General features: G+C 42.4%; 1 protein-coding gene across 1 annotated transcript; it reads right to left on the bottom strand.

Annotated features, from left to right (window-relative positions):
* Positions 1–716: 716 nt before the first annotated feature.
* LOC137217945 (sex-determining region Y protein-like) lies at positions 717–1,368 on the bottom strand. Its single transcript, XM_067724911.1, is given in 2 exon segments — positions 717–980; positions 982–1,368. Coding segments are annotated over 2 exon segments (651 nt in total).
* Between the last annotated feature and the right edge of the window lie 20,577 nt (positions 1,369–21,945).

The following is a 21,945-nucleotide window of genomic DNA, read 5'->3' as shown; positions in this document are numbered from 1 at the left end:
GCGAAACCGTGAGTCCCATAGGAGCTAACTAAAGATTTCTTTTTACCCGATAGACGTTATAATTGGTTCAAAATAGAGGTCGAAGCGTGCAGAGTTGGTGCGGACTGAAGGAATTGAGTTGCAAATGGCAGCGAAACTGGTTTTTCCACAACGGGAATAGGACCCAACATAAACTGTCAAAGAAGATAGAATGTACATATGTATTCACTAATTAGGGAGTGGTTTAGGAGTTAGGAAGATTTCCATCGAAGTGCGACATTTTTTCCCTATACCATAAATCCGTGAGTGTTTCTCGAAGCACTATAGTTTTGAGTTACAGTATTTAAAATAAAGAGTGAGAATTCTATTGTCTATGCTGACGATTACCGGACTACTATCATATACGAACACCTATCTAATGGCCAATCTCGGGAACAACTAAAATTAGATATGAAAATATTTCCACCGATAGGAAAAACAGATGGCCTTTGAATTCAAGCAGTTTCAGTGCTGTTAAGATACTTTCTTAATAGTTAGTATTCTTTCAAGCAGTCATAAACAAAGGTTCAGTCATATTGTAAGGTCCTAATTCTTTATATGTTAAACATGTTTATGTGACTTATTTTGAAATTAAGTCACAGGTGAAATAATAGTAAAATTGAGATGAATAGGGCCTTTGATAGCGAGAGTAAGGAAACCAGCATCGAAAATAAACGTGAGAAAGTTCGGGCTCTGAACTATAGTAAAAGGGGACGTCCGCAGGTCTGCGTAGCCTGTGTTACCCTATTGTGGCGCAGGCTTGTCCAGCTGCTGCGATGCTCCTGTGGCAGGAGTGAGCTGCTTATGTTCGTGGGCTGTGAGTGGCTTAACCGGCTTTCCATTCGTGAACGTGTGGCCTTGGCGCAACCGTCCTTGGATGGGAAGGGGTACAACGTCTCCTCTATGTGCATTCGGCTGCACAGTACTGAAGAGTCTGCGGGAAGCGATTTCTGTGGCCTCTTTGGCCTTCCGACGAGGTCGATATTTATAGCCCGGGTATTTGTCTCGGTGCATGGCTCGTAGTCTCTGTGCCTCCTCGAAGAATGGCTGCTTTTCGGCTTCTGTAAGCATTTTCCAGTCGTATCCCAGGCGCTTACTGATCTCTGAGTTTTGCATTTGGGGATTCTCTAGAGCCACCTTTCGCCTTTGATCACGAGACCACACAATGAAAGCGTTCATGGGTCGCTTGACGCGGTCCTGGCCGCTCTCTCTACAATTTCCTCCGGTTTCACACCGATCATTCGCGCTACCGTTGTCCGTCCACAGTAGGGAATGTGCTTTCCCAAAGTCGAGGATATTTCGTTGCTGTACCGCTGGGCTGTAATCCTCACCGTGCACAGTTCTGAACATGGCACAAGCGTATGATTGCACCGTTTAAAAAGGGTGAGGAATCAAAATTCGAAGGTGCAAGTATTACGAAAATTATCTTGCTATTCAAGGGTTATTTCTACTAGGGACTGACTGACTACAGCTTTTGCAGTGAAATACGTACCTCTCCGCCCCCAACACCTCCCCTCAATACCGCCCCCGGCCCTCAGCCAAAGCCCGCCCAGCCAACCTACCTATTCTCAAGGGAAACTATTTAATACGATTGTAACGCTCTGCTTTCTGCTTTGTTTATATCTAATCAAAACCGCTGAAGGTGCTAAAACACCTGCTTTAAAATACAAACTTTGTCATTATAAAGCTATTTTATTATCCCCTTAAGGCAAAGGATGAAGGTGCAGCAGAGATACTAATGAATTTTTTATCGTTATGAATGTAAGTGAGTATTATCTTAAACACAAAGCTTAAAGACAACCTGAACCTGTTAGCCATTAGAACACACAGGATACTGAATTCACGCTAATCATGATCCTTGTTTCTTCACTTCTACCTAAAGTACAATTGAAAATTCTATATCAGTATTCCAGTGGCAAGTAACTCGGAATTCTATTATCTATGCTGACGATGATCGGAATGCTAATATATACTAAAACCTATTTAATAGGCAATCTTAGAAACAATTAAATATAAAAAATGTTCCATTGAAGAAAAACAAATGACCTTGGAACCCAAGCAGTTCCGTCGTGTTAATGTAACACTTAAAAGGGACTGGGTTTTTGTTTTGGCGGGGGTGGGGGGGTGGGGGGGGTGGGGTGTGGTTTGAGAGGGTAGGCTATACAGAAGTATACTTGTCATTCTCTACTGCACTTTTACATAACGGATGATCAAAACTAAACAAAACAAAAAAGAACAATGTTTTAGAAATCTAAGTTTCTAAATTATAGCTATCAATTTGTCGTCGTCTTTTATATTCTAGGTCAAACCTAGGACAAAATTTAAAAGTCATACTTTACAAAGTGAAATAAGTGAATACCTGCTCCAAATAAATCCTTAAGGCAAAATTGGGAGTTTTGATAAAATATTTGCATGTAATAAAATAGGAGAAATCTTCCCCAAGTTTTAAAACTGTATTTGGAAAATGGGAGTAAAAATTATAGACTGCACAGGACATAACCTATGAAAAATTAAAATAAAAAAAATCTCACTGAGACTGCCAAAGAGTGATGCCAAAATTCCTAAGAAAATAAAACTTAAATGATCCCTGCATTACATGCAAAAAATCTGCATAACCAAATGTGATTTAAGCAATAAGACATCTGATACAATGAATAATAGAAACTCCAAACAAAAATTAACTTAACCAAAAGACATATCTAAATCCCATAATCTGTATCCTGTCATCAAAGTTTAGTATTCAAGATCAAAATAAAATGTGAAAATATTGTTACCTGGTCCAATTTGAAACAGGCATCTTACTACAGAATCAAATGTTTAAATTGCACTCATACTCAAAAGCAGATTTTGTAAAGTTGGAAATTGTTTAACATGTGAGAAAAGAATATATACCATTTCAAAATTGAAATTAAAAAGCAAAGAGGGATACATTCTGCAATGTGGAGGAACCTTGAAAACATCAACCTTTGTGAAAAAAAGGCAGACACCAGAGGCCAGATACTGGAATATTCCATTTATATGAAATCCCCAGAGGAGGCAAATGCAGAGACAGGAACCAAATTAGTGATGGTTGCCCAGGACTCAATAAGAGGGAGCGGGCATGGAGAGTAACTCTTACCAGGTGCAGGGTTTCCTTCTGGAGTGATGAAATATTCTGGAACTAGATACAGGTGACAGTTGCACAGCATTATGAATGTACTTAAGTACTGAATTGTACCATTTAAATGATTAAAATGAACGTTATGTATATTTAACCACAATGAAAAAGAAGAAAAATAGGACCTCACAGGTATGAATATAATTACATAAAGGGTTGGGGAAGAGTTTTTTGGAGGAACGGTGGCAAGAATATTTAAATTTAAAAAAAGAGATTTCAGTGCTTTTAGACCTCCAGCTCCTAGAACAGGGCCCGGCATGTATTAGGTTCTTGAAATATTTCCTCAATGCTTCAATTAACAAAAGGAGTGAAAATAGCTCCAAGCTTGGAGAAGGAAAGAGAACTGGTAATCCACTTTAAAAAAAAACAAAAAAAAAAACAAGAGTCTCTAAAGTAATGATTTTTCGTGCAAGAATGGAGGAAAGAGGATGGAGAGAGAGAGGCATGGTCCACCTCGGTAATATGATATCATGTTTGTTTCTTTGAGTGCATTTTTAATGTTTCACCTCATTTTGATCTCAGAAGCAAGGCTGATACTCACTCGCTATGCCCAGGTACAATATTTAACAGTCCTTACAATATTGTGCCTTTATGCCAGAGAGTGAAAACATGCTCCCCTTGTGGGACTCGAGGGACATTGTTCCAGCTAATGATTAAGAACTCTCCAGACAATAGGGGCTTCTTAGACAATGGGTGAATTTCCAGGATGTCCGGCCCCCTTCCGAGAAGGAGGGAGATAACAAAATGTAAAAAAGGTGTCTGTCAAAGACCAATCAGGCAGCTGGGGACAAGTTCCCTCTCTGGTCCGAGCCTAAGCCGGGACCAATCAGCAGGAGAACACAACCAAATCTATAATTTACATACGGGGAAGTGGGAACCTATAAAACTGACATATTCGCGCCCAAAAGGGTTTCTTCTTCGACCTCCTGCATGAGGACCAAGGAACCCCGGTGCACCGGCCTTCAATAAACCTCTTGCGTTTTGCATCGACTTCCGACTCTTGTTGTTTCCTGGGCGAGTCGAAACTCCTAGGAGACCGCGCAGGTCTAACATTTGGGGGCTCGTCCGGGATTCCACTCGCCCCGGACCACAAGAACATCGGGAGTTGGAGGTACCAGGTAAGCTCGAGCTTGATTGTCTGTTTGTCCCTTGTTCTTTGTGGGCCATTATCGGAGGAAAGCCGTAAGAATCGGCTTATTATGGAATCTGTATCGGACCTCTGGCTAGGCAGACGTGCTAATAGCCGGCGTCCATGAGCCCTAGGGGACGCCCTGGTGGCTCATCTGGAAGGAGAGGCAAACTCTGTCTCCCCTTCACTCGGTTTCGGCAGTTCCCTTGGTGATAACTGCCATCTGAAGAAGTTTCGGTTTTGAAGCGAGCTCGCGGTGGCCCATGCGTATATGTGTTTCATGGAGTTTTAACTGTTTCTGTATTGTGGTCTATTCTTCTTCTCTGACGGACGACAATGGGACAAACTGTGACGACTCCTCTTTCCCTTACCCTAAGCCATTGGACCGAAGTTCGGGCCAGAGCCCATAATTTTTCGGTAGAGGTGAAGAAAGGAAAGTGGCAGACTTTGTGTGCCTCTGAATGGCCAACATTTCAGATAGGATGGCCCCCCGAAGGATCCTTTTTATTAGACAAGATTAAGCTGCTGAAGTCTAAAATATTTAATATAGATCCCCACGGACACCCAGACCAAGTACCATATGTCTTGGTCTGGGAAGATTTAATTCTCTCCCCACCTCCGTGGGTCCGGCCCTTTGTTTCCTCAACAGGTACGTCCGCGCACACATCAGCAGCGTCGGAGATATTAGCCTTAAAGAAAAACCCCAACACGGAAAAGCTACCTGACGCCCCGGATCCACCGAAGGCGATTTATCCTGACCCGCAGTCCGATTTGCTTCTTTTGGATTCCCCACCCCCTTATCCTCCGGCCCCAAATCCCCTACCACCTAGAGGACCCCCAGCTCCACTGCCCTCGGCACAAAGGGAACCATCCATGATGGAAGAAGAAAGGGGTCCCTCAGCGGGCACTAGGAGCCGGAGGGCTATCTCCCCGGACTCCACTGCCCTACCTCTTAGAGAGTATGGCCCCCCCGACGGCCAAGGGAATAGACCTCTCCAATATTGGCCCTTTTCCTCTGCAGATCTTTATAATTGGAAAATGCATAACCCAACTTTTTCCGAAAATCCACAGGCCCTTACCGCTTTAATAGAATCTCTTTTTTTCTCCCACCAGCCCACATGGGATGATTGTCAGCAGCTGCTTCAGACTCTCCTAACGACTGAGGAGAGGCAACGGGTTCTTTTAGAAGCCAGAAAAAATGTATTAGGCGCCAATGGGCAACCTACCCAGCTGCCTAATGAGATTGATGCTGGTTTCCCACTCGTCAGGCCAAACTGGGATTTCAATGCCCCGGAAGGTAGGGAGCGCCTGAAAATGTATCGCCAGGCTCTGGTGGCGGGTCTCCATGGAGCGGCCAGACGGCCCACTAATTTGGCTAAGGTAAGGGAAGTAACTCAGGGGCCCCAGGAATCGCCAACTGTGTTCCTGGAACGTTTAATGGAAGCCTTTAGACGCTTTACCCCTTATGATCCAACTTCGGAGGAACATAGGGCTACTGTAGCAATGGCTTTCATTGATCAAGCGGCCCCTGATATTAGGAAGAAATTACAGAGGCTAGATGGCTTGCAGGGATTTTCGCTTCAGGAGTTAGTAAAAGAGGCAGATAAAGTATATAACAAAAGAGAAACAGAGGAAGAGAAGGAAGAAAGAAAGCAGAAAGAGCAGGCAGCCCGTGAAAGAAGACGAGGTAAGAGACAAGAGAGGAATTTAAGTAAGATACTGGCCACTGTGGTTGGAGGAAGAAATATAGGGGATAGAAATGGGCAGGAAGGGCGAACGGCAGACAGAAGGCGACCATTAGACAAGGACCAATGTGCCTACTGTAAAGAAAAAGGACATTGGGCGAGAGAATGCCCTAAGAAAAAGAATGGAGGAAGGCCAACCAGAAACAAAATCTTAACCTTGGAAGAAGAAGACTAGGAAAGTCAGGGCTCGAACCCTCTCCCCGAGCCCCGGGTAACTCTTAAAGTGGAGGGGGAACCTGTTCAATTTTTGGTAGATACCGGAGCCCAGCACTCCGTCCTTCTCCACTCAAAAGGTCCTATCTCAGCTAAAAGGTCATGGGTACAAGGAGCCACTGGGAATAAACAATATTCATGGACCACATGAAGGACAGTAGATCTTGGGATTGGACGAGTAACCCATTCATTTTTGATTATTCCGGAATGCCCCTATCCTTTGCTGGGAAGAGATTTACTCTCCAAAGTAGGGGCTCAAATCCACTTTCAGCCAGAAGGTCCCACCATAACTGATAATAAAGGAAGGTTACTTCAAATATTGACTATGAAATTAGAAGATGAATATAAATTATACGAGCAGCCTTCATCCTCACGAGTTAATGTTACAGATTGGGTAACTCGGTTCCCTCAAGCCTGGGCAGAAACTGCCAGAATGGGGATGGCCAAAAATCGGCCCCCGGTGCTAGTGGAACTCAAGGCAACTGCCACCCCAATAACGGTCCGTCAATACCCCATGAGTAGAGAAGCCAAAGACGGTATCCGTCCCCATATACAGAGGCTACTAGACTTGGGCATCTTAATAAGATGTAAATCAGCATGGAACACCCCTCTCCTGCCGGTAAAGAAACCAGGAACAAATGATTATCGGCCGGTGCAGGATCTACGAGAGGTAAACAAACGGGTGGCAGACCTCCACCCCACAGTTCCAAACCCTTACAACCTCCTGAGCACTCTTCCACCTCAACATACGTGGTATACTGTTTTGGACCTTAAAGATGCTTTTTTTTGTTTAAGACTCTCTCCCCTGAGCCAACCCTACTTTGCCTTCGAATGGAAAGATCCAACATCGGGAATGTCTGGTCAGCTGACATGGACACGGCTACCTCAGGGATTTAAGAACTCCCCGACCATCTTTGATGAAGCCCTCCATCAGGATTTGGCATTATATAGAGAATCAAATCCCCAGGTAACATTACTCCAATACGTTGATGATATTTTATTAGCTGCTGAGACCCAAGAAGATTGTATCAAGGGTACTGAAAAACTGTTAACGGAACTTGGAACCCTGGGATATAGAGCCTCAGCCAAGAAAGCACAAATATGCCAACAACAGGTCAGTTACCTGGGGTATCTATTAAAAGGGGGGCAAAGATGGCTCACGGAGAGCAGAAAGGATACGGTGGCCCAAATTCCGGCTCCCAAAAACGCCAGGCAGGTTAGAGAATTTTTGGGGACGGCCGGATTCTGTAGGCTATGGATTCCAGGGTTTGCTGAGCTGGCAGCCCCATTGTACCCCCTAACCAAAAACAGCACTCCTTTCGTTTGGGGCGATAAGGAACAACGGGCTTTTGACCAAATCAAACGAGCTTTACTTTCAGCTCCAGCCCTAGGACTGCCAGATGTAACCAAACCTTTTCATTTATATGTGGCCGAAAATAAGGGCATTGCAAAAGGAGTATTGACTCAGAAATTGGGTCCCTGGAATCGCCCAGTTGCTTATTTGTCAAAAAAATTGGACCCTGTGGCATCAGGATGGCCCACCTGTTTAAAGATAATCGCTGCAGTGGCTGTTCTAGTCAAAGATGCTGACAAACTAACTTTAGGACAAAATCTAACGATAACAGCTCCTCATGCCCTGGAAAATGTAGTCCGTCAACCACCGGATAGGTGGCTAACTAATGCCAGGATGACCCATTACCAAACCCTGTTGCTAAACTCAGATCGCATCAAGTTTGCTCCAGCCACAGGACTCAATCCAGCCACCTTGCTACCTGATCCTGACTTGGAAGTCTCCACCATCATACATGATTGTCAGGAAGTACTGGCCGCAGCACACGGCAGTAGGCCAGATCTGATGGACCTGCCCCTCCCTGATGCTGATTTCACCTGGTCCACGGATGGGAGCAGTTTCCTGGAGGAAGGTAAGCGTCGAACTGGGGCAGCCGTGGTAGACGGAAAACAAGTCATATGGGCAGCGGCGCTACCACAAGGGACCTCAGCCCAACGAGCTGAATTAATTGCCCTGACGAGGGCATTAGAGATGGCAGAGAATAAAAAAGTAAACATCTACACAGACAGTAGATATGCGTTTGCTACCGCTCATATCCACGGTGCCATTTACCAACAGAGAGGGCTACTAACTTCAGGTGGCAAAGAAATTAAAAACAAAGACGAAATCATGGCTTTGTTGACTGCACTTATGCTTCCTACTAAAGTCAGTATCATCCACTGCCCTGGACATCAAAAAGGAAATACCCCAATAATTAGGGGAAATAATATGGCTGACCAAGTGGCCCGAGAAATAGCATCGGGAGAAGTCATTCTAGGACTGTCAGATAAAGTTCCTGAAAAACCAGGCCGCGACGAAGAAATCATCCCGGCCACAACAAAAGGAACTTTGTCCCCTCAGCAAGCAGAATCCATGTTACAACAGATGCACAGATGGACACATTTGGGGACTAAAAAGATGGTAGCCTTGTTACAAAAAGCCGGGTATGAAACCCCTGGAATGACAAAATTAGCTGAACAAATTGTGCAGGAATGCGTCCCATGTCAACAGGTAAATGCTCACAAAGGGAAACTTGAAACTGGAAAGAGACTCAGGGGGGACCGCCCAGGAACTTACTGGGAGGTGGACTTTACCGAAGTGCGTCCTGGAAGGTACGGTAATAAATACCTTTTAGTTTTTGTAGACACTTTTTCAGGATGGATAGAGGCTTTCCCAACAAAGAAAGAAACAGCTGCTGTAGTAGCCAAGAAGATTTTAGAAGAAATTTTTCCTCGATTTGGAGCACCAAAGGTAATAGGGTCTGATAATGGTCCAGCCTTCGTCGCCCAGGTAAGTCAGGATGTGGCCAGATATTTGGGGACTGATTGGAAATTACATTGTGCATATAGACCCCAGAGTTCAGGTCAGGTAGAAAGAATGAATAGAACTCTAAAAGAGACCCTAACCAAATTGTCCTTGGAGACTGGCGGTACAGATTGGACGGTGCTCCTTCCTTTAGCCCTGTTCCGGGTTAGGAATACACCTTCCCGGTACCATCTTACTCCTTTTGAGGTGCTATACGGGGCCCCACCTCCCCTTCTCACCTCAGGAGAAGAAATAAAACCAGGCTGTCAAAATAACACTGACTTGTATGCTAGGCTATTGGGACTCCAACTGGTCCAAAAGGAGATATGGTCCCAACTCGCCGAGGCCTACCAACCGGGAACACTGGGAGAAACTCATCCTTTCCAAGTCGGAGACTCCGTATACGTCCGTCGGCATCGAACCCAGACGTTGGAACCTCGATGGAAAGGACCATACACCGTCCTCCTAACCACCCCAATGGCCATAAAAGTGGACGGCATCGCTGCCTGGATCCATGCTTCACACGTGAAAGCTGCACCAGCGGCGGCATCATCAGGATGGCAGGCCCAAAGAACCGACAACCCGCTCAAACTCAAGCTTCTACGAACCTAAGACTTATAATTTTGGTTTTACTGCCTTTACTGACTGTAAGTGATTTTAGCCCTCACCTGCCCCAACGTCTAACTTGGCAGGTAATTTCTCAAACTGGAGATATAACCTGGTCCATTAGCCATACTGCCCCTCCCTGGACCTGGTGGCCAGACCTTTTTCCTGATGTCTGTAAACTGGCCATAGGAGCTCCCTATTGGGATCTAGAGAGTTATTATGATCAGCATAATGCTCCGTCCCAACTTCTAACTAAAGCTGATTACTCCGGAGAGGGTTGTAAAAACCAGGTCCGAAGAAGTTGGCTCAGAACCCTCTCCTTCTATGTATGCCCTGGGTTCCATCGCCCCCGATCCCTGAATTATAAATGTGGGGGAACTGAAAATTTATATTGCCAAAACTGGGGATGTGAAACCACAGGAGATACTTATTGGAGACCCACCTCAACTTGGGATTTTATTACAGTAACAGCCAACTACACTCATACTTCTTATAGGGGTCCCCGACCCGTCGCCCCCGAATGTTCAGGATGGTGCCACCCCCTCAAAATTTCCTTTAGTAATCCTGGAAAAAGAGATAAAAAATGGGTAAATGGCCACTCATGGGGCATTAGATTTTACAAGAATGGATATGATTTGGGAATATTAATGACCCTTAAGCTAAAGATTGAGACTCCTGCTCCTATATCAATAGGCCCAAATCCCGTACTTGGCCCCCCTTTGCTTCCCCCGGCCCCTCCAACTACGTCAACAAAGAATGAGACTAATGAAACCTCTGGATCCAAAGAACCCACAGTTAAGCCTGGGACTCCTCAGGATAGGATGCTTTCTTTGGTGCAGGCAGCCTTTACGGTCCTTAATGCTACAAACCCGGAGGCTACAAAATCATGTTGGCTCTGTTATGCTGCCCCTCCCCCTTATTATGATGCTATAGGATATAGTTCTAATTATACTAATGTCAGCTCCCCGGACCATTGTCGATGGAAACAGAAAGGGAACAGTAAATTAACTCTGTCTTCGGTTTCTGGAAATGGTACTTGTATAGGAACACCTCCCCAGTCCCATCGACACCTTTGTCATGATTTCAGCCTCCCTTCAGGCTCGGGATATCTTGTACCTCCCCAAGATGGATGGTGGGCATGTAACACGGGGCTAACCCCTTGTGTCTCTCTAGAGGTTCTCAACAATTCAGCTGATTTTTGTGTGCTAGTGCAATTAGTTCCTAGACTTATCTATCATTCAGATTCGTCCTTCTTAGATGAATACGAGGGAAAAACGAGAAGGAAGAGAGAGCCTGTAACCCTCACATTGGCTGTCCTTCTAGGACTAGGAATATCTGCCGGGATAGGAACAGGAACCACAGCCCTCATACAACAACCCCAGTATTATGCAAGTTTAAGACAGGCTGTAGACATCGACCTTCGAGCATTAGAAAGTTCCATAACTCAACTAAAGGGATCACTCACCTCACTTTCAGAAATGGTGTTGCAGAATAGAAGAGGCCTAGATTTGCTGTTTCTTAAAGAAGGGGGATTATGCGCCGCTCTAAAAGAAGAGTGTTGCTTTTATATTGATCATTCAGGAACCATTACCAAAACCATGGATAAACTAAGGGAACGCTTAGATAAAAGGCAAAAGGAGAGAGAAAACGAAAAAGGATGGTTTCAATCATGGTTTGATAAGTCCCCCTGGTTTACCACCTTAATCTCTACTCTGTTGGGACCTCTTATTGTTTTATTGTTGATTTTAACTTTTGGACCATGTGTTCTAAATCGCTTGATAGCATTTATTAGAGAACGTATCAGTACTGTACAAGTTCTAATGTTAAGACAACAGTACCAAAGTTTACGAACAGAAGGTTGAGATTCCATGATTGGAATCAATAGTCACAAGAAAAAGGGGGGAATGTGGGACTCGAGGGACATTGTTCCAGCTAATGATTAAGAACTCTCCAGACAATAGGGGCTTCTTAGACAATGGGTGAATTTCCAGGATGTCCGGCCCCCTTCCGAGAAGGAGGGAGATAACAAAATGTAAAAAAGGTGTCTGTCAAAGACCAATCAGGCAGCTGGGGAGAAGGAGGGAGATAACAAAATGTAAAAAAGGTGTCTGTCAAAGACCAATCAGGCAGCTGGGGAGAAGGAGGGAGATAACAAAATGTAAAAAAGGTGTCTGTCAAAAACCAATCAGGCAGCTGGGGAGAAGGAGGGAGATAACAAAATGTAAAAAAGGTGTCTGTCAAAGACCAATCAGGCAGCTGGGGAGAAGGAGGGAGATAACAAAATGTAAAAAAGGTGTCTGTCAAAGACCAATCAGGCAGCTGGGGACAAGTTCCCTCTCTGGTCCGAGCCTAAGCCGGGACCAATCAGCAGGAGAACACAACCAAATCTATAATTTACATACGGGGAAGTGGGAACCTATAAAACTGACATATTCGCGCCCAAAAGGGTTTCTTCTTCGACCTCCTGCATGAGGACCAAGGAACCCCGGTGCACCGGCCTTCAATAAACCTCTTGCGTTTTGCATCGACTTCCGACTCTTGTTGTTTCCTGGGCGAGTCGAAACTCCTAGGAGACCGCGCAGGTCTAACACCCTGAACTCTTGGGTAGCTGGGATACCACCCGCATTCCCCATATTCATTAAAGAAAAGTTTAAGGCACTATTGTGTTAAATGACTACCACCTTTCCTATTCATTCCTGACTATGTCTCAACAGTTAAATATGTTTTCCTCAATCAGACCCAGAAGCTAAGTGGTAGGAAGTGATATGGTCCTGCCAATATTAAATCCAAACAGGATTTACTAAGAACAAAGTTCACAAAACAAACAAACAAACTCATTTTATCTTTTGGCGGGATTACTGTTCTAGAATATAAAAATGCTCAAGAGATATTAGATTCAAGTAATTTCATATAGACTTCCTTCTCAAATTAGAATAAAAATGATGAGAACTGAAAATGATAACTGAGATTATTCCAGTGAAATCATCTGTACTTGGAGTAGTACCGATATGCACTTTATTCTCATGAGTTTAATACCCCCTGTGTAGCTCTCATTTTAATTTCTATGGTGAATGGAAACACAGCTCAACAGTGTTTACACAATAAAACCCACAAATTTTTACATTAATAATTATATATTTCCTTCCTCGCCACCCCCCATCTCCTACTCCACCCCCCAGCCCCCCAAATTAGAACATCTTCAAATTAAGGTGTGGATACAAGGAAACTTACATGGATGCTACTCCATTTATTTCCTCTAAATGTATCAGGACCTTCCCATCAAAATATGAATATATGGAGTTAAAAGATAACTCCCCTGCAAATCTTAAACAAGTTGGAGTTTACTAATCTAAATCCACTTATGTGTCCATTTCCTTTGCAATTTGTCTGTGAACTTTGTTTGTTTGTTTGTTTTAAAGCCTAATGATACATAAGACACAACAAAAGAAAAAGTACATAAAGTACACAGCAGCCAGTGTTAAAATATTTGTGCATCAAAGGACACTTATGAAGTAAATGAAAAGATTAAATAGAATAATACTAAATTTATGGGTTTTAAAATTTTTTATAAATAGCTAATTTCCTTTGGAACTTTAGAGTCAAATGTCTTTAAGTTCTGTTTATTTATTTGCTCCTTTGTTTGTTTGCTTTTTAAATCCTGCTGGATTCTTAAAATACTTATGGCCTGGATTTAAAGAACTGAAATGAAATATTCTTTGAATGTGTTAGATACAAATCAATGCTCAGTTATTTCATTGTTCCAAGACTTTAATCAAGTAAACCGCATAGATTCCCTTAAACATGATCGATTTCATTGCTGTCTCCTTTCCAGTGGCTTCCTAATTAATCTGGGGTCGGGGGGTGGGGGGGAGGGGGCGGGTAGGGCAGAAAAAGAAACTACCGGAAAAAGAGAAACTTACTAATACAGATCCACTATATTTAGTTTACAACGATAAAATAATGCTGCTTGTTTTCTTCTCTAGCCTCAAACACTTTCTTTTAGTTTACCGTTTTGACATTTCCAAAATATAGGAGATTGCCTAAAAAGTGGGCATAGCCCAAAGCATTTTCCCATATCAGTTGTAACTTATGGTATTAAAAAGGCATACCTCTGCTAGCCAGGTCTAAAATATGTAAAAAGGAAACTGATTACAATGCAGTCCTCCTTTCTACCTTGAAACATACAGGTGGCCTCACTCCCTTCATTTAACTTCTGATGCACAAGTATGACCTACTCTTTTTAATCCCTCTAATCAGCTCAGATGTTGTTTGTCTTAGCTTGTGCTTTTCTATAAAATGAAGGACACTTTTGATCTCCCCTCTGTTTCATATCTCCCTTCTGTTTCTGTCAAGGTCAGTTATAGCTTCAGTTCTCAAGCGAACCAAGCAGCTGTTTGACCAAAAACTACTTTAAGGAAAATTTGTTAAAGATATTCCATGGAAGTGTTCCATTGTACTTTGCACACATTATTTTTTTCTCACTTTATTAAGATCAGAAACTACTTTCATTCAGCTTCTAATTTTTTGAAATAATTTATTTAATACTCCAATAATTGGTCAACGCTTATGAGTATTTCTCAGTTTTCTGCTGAGGACTTTTTTTCTTTTCATTTTGTCTAGTGCTTTATACATGAAAGATAGCATCCTTTAGCTGAAATAGATTTCACAGATACTTTCCCTATTTTGGCCCTATATTTGCACTTATCCTGTTTTATCTTTCAACCTTGAAAGCAGTACTGAAGTAATTATTAGTGGATATAATGTGAATCCTTGCTTTGGCCTTGTTTCAAAGACATTGGTTTCAGTAGCTTAACAAGAAAATGTTGCTTGTTTGTGAACCAGTCTTTATGCTGCCACTGCAGCAGGTATCTGATAACAACAACAACAAAAATTTATATTATCTGGTGATTACATTGTTGACTAAAATATAACCATACAACCTAGGGAGTCCCCTGGTGGTCCAGGGGTTAGGACACAGTGCTTTCACTGCCATCACCCCAGGTTCAATCCCTGGTCAGGGAACTGAGATCTTGCAAGCCGCTCAGCCTGGCCACAAAATAAAAAATAAACGTACAACCTAAAAGTTGAGAGTTATATTTTATTTGGAAGACATACTAAGGACTTCAAGCCCAGGAGGCAGCATCTCAAGTAACCTGGAGAAAACTGCTCTGAGGAGGCAAGGGAGAAGCCAGGATATATAAGAGTTTTGCAACAAAGTGCAGGTAGTAGGAACAAAAGATTACCCTTAATAGAAGAAAACTAGATATCTCAAGTTAAGGAATAGAGCACTTTTTTATGTATGAGAAGTTGCAAGACTGTGGGCTCACTGAAATCATTCATTTGATATGCACTTCCGTTATCTGGGGCCAGGATCCTGTGTTTTCATGTCCTGAGTTTCCTCAGGGCTCACTGTGGGGAGTGGCTGCAGTCTGATGACTGCTACTTGGCAGGTATTCTTTGTTTCCTTCCTGAGTTCCCTCAGGGCTCACCACTCAATGTCAGAGGTGGCTGCAGTCACTGAGGACTGTGACATCCTTTGTTTACTGATATGGCAGGCAATATTTTATTTCTCAATAACTTGCTTGAAATGTGGTTAGAAATCATCTAAAACAATAATCCGAGACTGATGACTAGCAAAACAAATCACACTGTGTGGCTGGATTTCTGAATAGAAAATTGGGAAATTAAATTGTCTATGAAACTTTTTGATTCGTGGGGATGTTGTAGTTTTGTTTCTTGCTTTCTATTTCAGCCAAACATGATCACTTTTCTTTTCTTTTCTTTTCTTTTTAAGGACAAGTGATGTATATAAACATATATACATATGTTTATGTGTCTTTTAAATGTAAAAGTTTAAAAGTAGGCAATTTATGTGTTTCCACACCTGACATATGAAGCAAACCTCATTCTATCTACCTCTTTCACCCTCCTCTTTTCTCTCTTTTCATACTCTTGTATTCGTTCTAATTGTCAACTGGAAAAAAAAAAAGTTAAGCATCATGTTTTATTCAATACTGTTGAGAGGTCACTCAAGGTATTGATTTTTGAATCAGGGTCTACTGATAATCTAAAATTCTCTCGATGGCCTGTCTTACTAGTCTGCTATGATCCAGAAAATGTTTTCCTTCGTTGCTTGTTCGTATACCTAGAGATGCACTATTACAGTTATTCTATGTAGAGTTACATATATGAGCCACAGCCTCAGGACTTAGCCATCATTAATTTTGTCAGAGACCTGGCTACACTTTGGGCCACATAAGAGACAACAATCTTGTAAAACAGACAGGATATAAGTAATCCGGCTAGTGACATTAATAAAGTCACAGTGAAGCAGAGAGGGGCGTGAAGTATAATTAATTTAAAAACAACAAGAGAGAACAAAGTAAAACAAAAACTACCATAACTACTTGTAATCTGGTCCTAATAAGCCATCAGTTCCACAGGGGAGCCAGCTGGAGAAGCCTAATTCTGGAAGGATCACTCAGAGATAAAAAGATAAATGTTTCCTTTTTGTTTACAAAGGTATACTTTATCAGCTTGTAGCTCCCAGCATGAGAGGAGAGGTTTTTCTGGAAAACAAAGAATTAAAAGCAAGTATATTTCAGAAGAAGTCATGAAATTATAAATTATATTTATCAGTTAATCCAGTCCGATGTAACTGATTCTGTTGATCTGAATGAAGCCCTCATGTTTTCCATTAGAGGTTTATAATTTCTTACCCGGTTAGGGGTATGATTTAAAAGTCATCAGAAATTTACATTTGTCAAAAAGTCCTTTTTATGACTCTTCCTGAAGATCTTTGTTTTATAAAAGCATCAGAGTAAAACAATGATTGTCTATAAACAACGAGAAAAAATGGTGGGGTTAAGGTTGCGATTACAGTGCAATTGACAAGAAACTTGGGTAGTTTGGTGACATACTACCTTTCAAGATAATCACTAGAATGATGACTGATATCACTGTTCCAGGACATATAAGATTTTTAGGGAGACTGGTTCAAGATGGTGGAGTAGAAGGACATGCACTCACTCCCTCTTGCGAGAGCACTGGAATCACAACTAAGTGCTGAACAATCATTGACAGGAGGACACTGGAAATCACCAAGAAAGATACTCCACATCCAAAGACAAAGGAGAAGCCACAATCAGATGGTAAGAGGGGAGCAATCACAATAAAATCAAACCCCATAACCGTTGGGTGGGTGACTCACAAACTGGAGAACACTTATACCACAGAAGTCCGCCCACTGGAGTGAAGGTTCTGAACCCCACGTCAGGCCTCCCAACCTGGGGATCTGGCAATGGGAGGAGGAATTCCTAGAGAATCAGTCATTAAAGGTCAGCGGACTATGTTTGCAGGACTTTGACAGGACTGGGGGAAACAGAGACTCCACTCTTGGAAGGCACCCACAAAATAGTGTGTGCATCGGGACCTAGGGGAAGGAGCAGTGACCCCATAGGAGACTGAACCAGACATACCTGCTGGTGATGGAAGGTGTCCTGCAGAGGCAGGGGGTGGCTTTGGATCACCCTGGGGACAGGGACGCTGGTGGCGGAGGTTCTAGGGAGTTCTCCTTGGCATGAGCCCTCCCAGGGTCCACCATTAGCCCCACCAAAGAGCCCAGGTAAGCTCCAGTGCTGGGTCGCCTCAGGACAAACAACCAACAGGGAGGGAACCCAGGCCCACCCATCAGCAGACAAGTGGATTAAAGTTTCACTGAGCTTTGCCTACCAGAGCAACACCCAGCTCTACCCACCACCAGTTCTTCCCAACAGGAAGCTTGCACAAGCCTCTTAGATAGCCTCATCCACCAGAGGGCAGACAGCAGAGGCAAGAAGAATGACAATCCTACAGCCTGTGGAACAAAAACTACATTCACAGAAAGATAGACAAGAAGAAAAGGCAGAGGGCTAGGTACCTGATAAAGGAAAAAGATAAACCCCCAGAAAAACAAGTGGAGATAGGAAACCTTCCAGAAAGAGAATTCAGAATAGTGATAGTGAAGATGATCTGCCCATTGGTGTAAGTGAGGTGTTAATATTCCCCACTATGATTGTGTTACTGTCAATTTCCTCTTTTATAGCTGTTAGCAGTTGCCTTATGTATTGAGGTGCTCCTATGTTGGGTGCATATATATTTATAATTATTATATCTTCTTCTTGGATTGATCCCTTGATCATTATGTAGTGTCCTTCCTTGTCTCTTGCAACATTCTTTAAAGTCTATTTTGTCTGATATGGGTATTGCTACTCCAGCTTTCTTTTGATTTTCATTTGCATGGAATATCTTTTTCCATCCCCTCACTTTCAGTCTGTATATATCTCTAGGTCTGAAGTGGGTCTCTTGTAGACAGCATATATATGGGTCTTATTTTTGTATCCATTCAGTGAGCCTGTGTCTTTTGGATGGAGCATTTAATCCATTTACTTTTAAGGTAATTATCAATATGTATGTTCCTATTTCCATTTTCTTAATTTTTATAGGTTTTTTTTTGTAGGTCCTTTTCTTCTCATGTGTTTCCCACTTAGAGAAGTTCCTTTAGCATTTGTTGTAGAGCTCGTTTGGTGGTGCTGAATTGTCTTAGGTTTTGATTGTCTGTAAAGCTTTTGATTTCTCTGTTGAGTCTGAATGAGATCTTTGCTGGCTAGAGCAATCTTTGTTGTAGGTTCTTCCCTTTCATCTCTTTAAGTATACCGTGCTACTCGCTTCTGGCCTGTAGAGTTTCTGCTGAGAAATCAGCTGTTAACCTTATGGGAGTTCCCTTGTATGTTATTTGTTGTTTTCCCCTTGTTGCTTTCAATGATTTTTCTTTGTCTTTAATTTTTGTCAGTTTGATTACTATGTTTCTCGGCCTGTTTCTCTTTGGGTTTATCCTGCCTGGGACTCTCTGTGCTTCTTGGATTTGGATGGCTATTTCCTTTCCCATGTTAGGGAAGTTTTCGACTATAATCTCTTCAAATATTTTCTTGGGTCTTTTCTCTCTCTCTTCTCCTTCTGGGAACCTTATAATGCAAAAGTGTTTGTGTTTAATGTTGTCCCAGAGGTCCCTTACGCTGTCTTCATTTCTTTTCATTCTGTTTTCTTTATTCTGTTCTGTGAGAGTGAGTTCCACCATTCTATCTTCCAGGTCACTTATCTGTTCTTCTGCCTCAGTTATTCTGCTATTGATTCTTTCTACGGTATTTTTCATTTCAGTTATTGTATTGTTCATCTCTGTTTGTTTGTTCTGTAATTCTTCTAGTTGCTTGTTCTTTAATTCTTCTAGGTCTTTGTAAAACATTTCTTGCATCTTCTCTATCTTTGCCTCCATTCTTTTTCTGAGGTCCTGGATCATCTTCACTATCACTATTCTGAATTCTCTTTCTGGAAGGTTTCCTATCTCCACTTGTTTTTCTGGGGGTTTATCTTTTTCCTTTATCAGGTACCTAGCCCTCTGCCTTTTCTTCTTGTCTATCTTTCTGTGAATGTAGTTTTTGTTCCACAGGCTGTAGGATTGTCATTCTTCTTGCCTCTGCTGTCTGCCCTCTGGTGGATGAGGCTATCTAAGAGGCTTGTGCAAGCTTCCTGTTGGGAAGAACTGGTGGTGGGTAGAGCTGGGTGTTGCTCTGGTAGGCAAAGCTCAGTGAAACTTTAATCCACTTGTCTGCTGATGGGTGGGCCTGGGTTCCCTCCCTGTTGGTTGTTTGTCCTGAGGCGACCCAGCACTGGAGCTTACCTGGGCTCTTTGGTGGGGCTAATGGTGGACCCTGGGAGGGCTCATGCCAAGGAGAACTCCCTAGAACCTCCGCCACCAGCGTCCCTGTCCCCAGGGTGATCCAAAGCCACCCCCTGCCTCTGCAGGACACCTTCCATCACCAGCAGGTATGTCTGGTTCAGTCTCCTATGGGGTCACTGCTCCTTCCCCTAGGTCCCGATGCACACACTATTTTGTGGGTGCCTTCCAAGAGTGGAGTCTCTGTTTCCCCCAGTCCTGTCAAAGTCCTGCAAACATAGTCCGCTGACCTTTAATGACTGATTCTCTAGGAATTCCTCCTCCCATTGCCAGATCCCCAGGTTGGGAGGCCTGACGTGGGGTTCAGAACCTTCACTCCAGTGGGCGGACTTCTGTGGTATAAGTGTTCTCCAGTTTGTGAGTCACCCACCCAACGGTTATGGGGTTTGATTTTATTGTGATTGCTCCCCTCTTACCATCTGATTGTGGCTTCTCCTTTGTCTTTGGATGTGGAGTATCTTTCTTGGTGATTTCCAGTGTCCTCCTGTCAATGATTGTTCAGCACTTAGTTGTGATTCCAGTGCTCTCGCAAGAGGGAGTGAGTGCATGTCCTTCTACTCCACCATCTTGAACCAGTCTCCCTAAAAATCTTATATGTCCTGGAACAGTGATATCAGTCATCATTCTAGTGATTATCTTGAAAGGTAGTATGTCACCAAACTACCCAAGTTTCTTGTCAATTGCACTGTAATCGCAACCTTAACCCCACCATTTTTTCTCGTTGTTTATAGACAATCATTGTTTTACTCTGATGCTTTTATAAAACAAAGATCTTCAGGAAGAGTCATAAAAAGGACTTTTTGACAAATGTAAATTTCTGATGACTTTTAAATCATACCCCTAACCGGGTAAGAAATTATAAACCTCTAATGGAAAACATGAGGGCTTCATTCAGATCAACAGAATCAGTTACATCGGACTGGATTAACTGATAAATATAATTTATAATTTCATGACTTCTTCTGAAATATACTTGCTTTTAATTCTTTGTTTTCCAGAAAAACCTCTCCTCTCATGCTGGGAGCTACAAGCTGATAAAGTATACCTTTGTAAACAAAAAGGAAACATTTATCTTTTTATCTCTGAGTGATCCTTCCAGAATTAGGCTTCTCCAGCTGGCTCCCCTGTGGAACTGATGGCTTATTAGGACCAGATTACAAGTAGTTATGGTAGTTTTTGTTTTACTTTGTTCTCTCTTGTTGTTTTTAAATTAATTATACTTCACGCCCCTCTCTGCTTCACTGTGACTTTATTAATGTCACTAGCCGGATTACTTATATCCTGTCTGTTTTACAAGATTGTTGTCTCTTATGTGGCCCAAAGTGTAGCCAGGTCTCTGACAAAATTAATGATGGCTAAGTCCTGAGGCTGTGGCTCATATATGTAACTCTACATAGAATAACTGTAATAGTGCATCTCTAGGTATACGAACAAGCAACGAAGGAAAACATTTTCTGGATCATAGCAGACTAGTAAGACAGGCCATCGAGAGAATTTTAGATTATCAGTAGACCCTGATTCAAAAATCAATACCTTGAGTGACCTCTCAACAGTATTGAATAAAACATGATGCTTAACTTTTTTTTTTTCCAGTTGACAATTAGAACGAATACAAGAGTATGAAAAGAGAGAAAAGAGGAGGGTGAAAGAGGTAGATAGAATGAGGTTTGCTTCATATGTCAGGTGTGGAAACACATAAATTGCCTACTTTTAAACTTTTACATTTAAAAGACACATAAACATATGTATATATGTTTATATACATCACTTGTCCTTAAAAAGAAAAGAAAAGAAAAGAAAAGTGATCATGTTTGGCTGAAATAGAAAGCAAGAAACAAAACTACAACATCCCCACGAATCAAAAAGTTTCATAGACAATTTAATTTCCCAATTTTCTATTCAGAAATCCAGCCACACAGTGTGATTTGTTTTGCTAGTCATCAGTCTCGGATTATTGTTTTAGATGATTTCTAACCACATTTCAAGCAAGTTATTGAGAAATAAAATATTGCCTGCCATATCAGTAAACAAAGGATGTCACAGTCCTCAGTGACTGCAGCCACCTCTGACATTGAGTGGTGAGCCCTGAGGGAACTCAGGAAGGAAACAAAGAATACCTGCCAAGTAGCAGTCATCAGACTGCAGCCACTCCCCACAGTGAGCCCTGAGGAAACTCAGGACATGAAAACACAGGATCCTGGCCCCAGATAACGGAAGTGCATATCAAATGAATGATTTCAGTGAGCCCACAGTCTTGCAACTTCTCATACATAAAAAAGTGCTCTATTCCTTAACTTGAGATATCTAGTTTTCTTCTATTAAGGGTAATCTTTTGTTCCTACTACCTGCACTTTGTTGCAAAACTCTTATATATCCTGGCTTCTCCCTTGCCTCCTCAGAGCAGTTTTCTCCAGGTTACTTGAGATGCTGCCTCCTGGGCTTGAAGTCCTT

This window comes from Pseudorca crassidens, unplaced genomic scaffold (assembly GCF_039906515.1).
Source record: "Pseudorca crassidens isolate mPseCra1 unplaced genomic scaffold, mPseCra1.hap1 Scaffold_1034, whole genome shotgun sequence".
In the NCBI taxonomy this organism is placed as follows: Eukaryota; Metazoa; Chordata; class Mammalia; order Artiodactyla; family Delphinidae; genus Pseudorca; species Pseudorca crassidens.
Note: the sequence above shows the minus strand (reverse complement) of the source record. Positions and strands in the feature narration are given on the sequence as shown.